Here is a 3031-nt window from a genome sequence, read left to right as displayed (position 1 = left end):
AAATGACACTTTACTGCTTGAGATAAAAGTAAAACAGCCCAAATTTAAATAACATCTTCGCATTCCATTTGTGCTGGTTTTTACTTACATCGCACATAAATTAAAGAAACACCACACGAAGCAAATTGTTGTGATAAAAGTACTATATAACTGCTTTTCTTAAGTTGTTTTGTTTATGTACATTCCCTAGTTTAGTGCTTTGAACCTAAGCACCTTCACCTAAAGGTGGAAAAACTTACACGACTCGAGCCTAATGCCATCTCGGTGACATCACTGAGACGAAGAGGCATCGTCGTGATTGGACAGTGGCCCTAGCCAATCACGGTCTGCTTTACGCAGGCACAGATGGGAAGAGTTTAAAAAAGATTGAGTAAAGTTCTGTGAAGTGGTCCAGCGTGTGCGTACGGGAGCAAAGAAATAACAACAGAGGTAGAAGCAGAAAATATATAGGTTATCATCATTTAATTTCCCCCTACTGCACATAAAAACTAGCTTTCAACTCATTTTTCTTTTTAAACGATTTATTTCAGACTGTTTTCATCCTCTTCAATTAATTACTAATTTGCTTCAATTACTAAAATCGGCGACGAAATTACAAAGGACACAATGACAACACATTTCAGCAAAGGACCAACATTCGGAATGTCAGCTGAAGTCAAGAGTAAGGTAGGCTGGGTGTTACTGCGATTAAAACAGAAATGCATTTTTTCATCATACCCATTGCTTCGTTGAAGTCAAAGTACGTCATCTCTCTCTGTTCAAAGTAACCATCTCTGTGATTTGCTACATTATAAAAGGTGCGTGGCGATTGAAACAATTTTGTTTTTGTTCCCACAAAACAAGATGACACAAATGGCGTCCGTCTTCTGTTCCTATGCTTTTTGCTTGAAGTATTATAATATTACTACAGTTTGTGACGTACGTTCTGAACGAACTACGTAGCACGTGCAACTAACTCTGACACAAAATATGTGACTTAAAAATATATATTTAAGCCAACGTTTTTAACATATATATTATATATCCATAATGTAGTTTTTAATGTAGTGTTTATGCTACCGTTGCACGTGAATGACTGGGTAATGATGGGAATCGTACTGTAGATGGCACACACACAACAATAATATGCGCCTCAATGCTGTGAGGAGGACAGGAGATGAACTTGCTCTCATATAACTACAATTGATGTGCATCTTGCAAGAGGCACTGATTCTGATTATTATATCAGTTTTACAGCTGAAACAGTTTCCATTTGTCTTTGCACATACATACCACTGCTGAATGCATCTTACACCATAGAATTCAAACATTCCTGTTAATGTGTGATATGATTATCAGTGTTATCTTTCTTCCAAATACCTTATTATGACTGGTTAGTATGAAAGGCATGAATGGTTTTAAAATATAGCTTTCATATCATCTCAGTAATGATGCTATATTGCTGGCAATTGTTTGGGCACTGGAAGGGAGCAATAGACATCGAACAGACAGTCTGTCTCCCGTTTCTTCATAGATCTGTCAAGTCATTAAGATTTATGTCAAATTAGCACCCATTTCTTCCTTACGTTTTTAAATGAACACATTAAAAATTCACACATATAGCACTGATTGTGTGTGACGTACTGATTCCAAAATGCAGAGTAGGATAAAGGCTGTTATGATTCTTTCATAACATTATTGTAACTCCTTGTCTGGCCTGAAGTATTGTTTCATTTTGAGTTTTTGCAAAGCTGGGTTTTGTCCTCAGGACCCACACACGTAAAAGCACTAGAGCCCTTTAAGCACTGTGTAAAGTAAATATTTAGAGCTATCCCATCTACCAGACAGCAGCAGCAGAACAGAGACAGCGGCCCTTTGAAACAGCTGTCATCAAACACCAGGCAGAGGGACCTACAGTATTCCTCTGGTCATTTAAAACAGTGTATGCCAAAGTGAACCAGTACACCTGCATTTCATAACAGATCCGCTCTGTACTGCTTGTCATTGTAGAAAGGCTGCTCGTGATTGGATGTCTCTACGTACACAGCGCAGTCTGTAAATGCTAGTGTCCTTGTGTCATTAGTTCACGCACAGGTAAACTAATGTAAGCTAAACAGTTGATTCTGGTTACGGCATTTTCATTTGTTGCTGCTCTCTCTCTCTCAACCTTGAAAACCAAAGAATTGTCAATGGCAGTAAAGCAGGCTATCTTGAGGCTGAAAATCTGAATCAGAGTCATAGCCAAAACAGTGGGTATGTCAAATCAACAGTTCGGGACATTTTTTAAGACGCAAGAATGCGCCGATGAAGCTCAGCAATAGCAAATAACCTGCTGTTCATGATCCAAAGCATGCTGCCTCTGTGAAACATGGTGGAGGTAGTGCTATGGCTTGGGCACGCGTGGCTGCCACTGGAACAGGCTCACTTGTCTTTATTGATGATGTAACTGCTGACAGCAGCAGCGGGATGAATTCTGACGTATGCTGAAACCTGCTGTTTGCTCGGATCTAACCATATGCCTCAAACGTCACTGGACGGTGGTGCACCTTGCAGCTGTGCTTCTTCTTCTTCTTCTTCTTCTTCTCCTTTCGGCTGTTCCCGTTAGGGGTCGCCACAGCGGATCAGATCCGCATATTTGATTTGGCATATGTTTTTACGCCGGACGCCCTTCCTGACACAACCCTCTCCATTTATCCGGGCTAGGGACCGGCACTAGGAATGCACTGGCTTGCGCATCCCCAGTGGCCGGGTTACCTTGCGGCTGTACAATTAGCCCAAATATACTGCTGAAGCAACCATGGAGTTTTTCAGCGCCAAAACGTGGAATGTTCTTGACTGGCCAAGTGAAAATGAATCCAAATGAACATGCACTTCACTTGCTGAAGACAAACCTGAAGCCAAAATGCCCCTGAAAAAAAAAAACAGGAACTGAAGATGGCTGCAGTACAGGCCTGGCAGAGCATCACCAGGAAAGATACCCAGCGTCTGGTGATGTCTGTGTGTTGCAGACTTCAGGCGGTCATGGAATGCAAAGTATTTGCAACCAAATACT

The 3031-nt window shown here is 41.0% G+C and overlaps 1 protein-coding gene across 1 annotated transcript in view; it reads left to right on the top strand.

The window, feature by feature from the left end:
- Window positions 1–370: 370 nt before the first annotated feature.
- The window catches only part of LOC135248939 (calponin-1-like), an 11711-nt gene continuing 9050 nt past the window's right edge, over window positions 371–3031 (top strand). Inside the window, exon 1 of the mRNA XM_064324023.1 lies at window positions 371–666. Within this exon, the coding sequence (XP_064180093.1) occupies window positions 607–666 (60 nt within the window). The 5' untranslated portion in view covers window positions 371–606. The remainder of the gene's footprint in view (window positions 667–3031) is intronic.

The sequence above is a fragment of the Anguilla rostrata genome, chromosome 2 (genome assembly GCF_018555375.3).
Source record: "Anguilla rostrata isolate EN2019 chromosome 2, ASM1855537v3, whole genome shotgun sequence".
In the NCBI taxonomy this organism is placed as follows: domain Eukaryota; kingdom Metazoa; phylum Chordata; class Actinopteri; order Anguilliformes; family Anguillidae; genus Anguilla; species Anguilla rostrata.
Note: the sequence above shows the minus strand (reverse complement) of the source record. Positions and strands in the feature narration are given on the sequence as shown.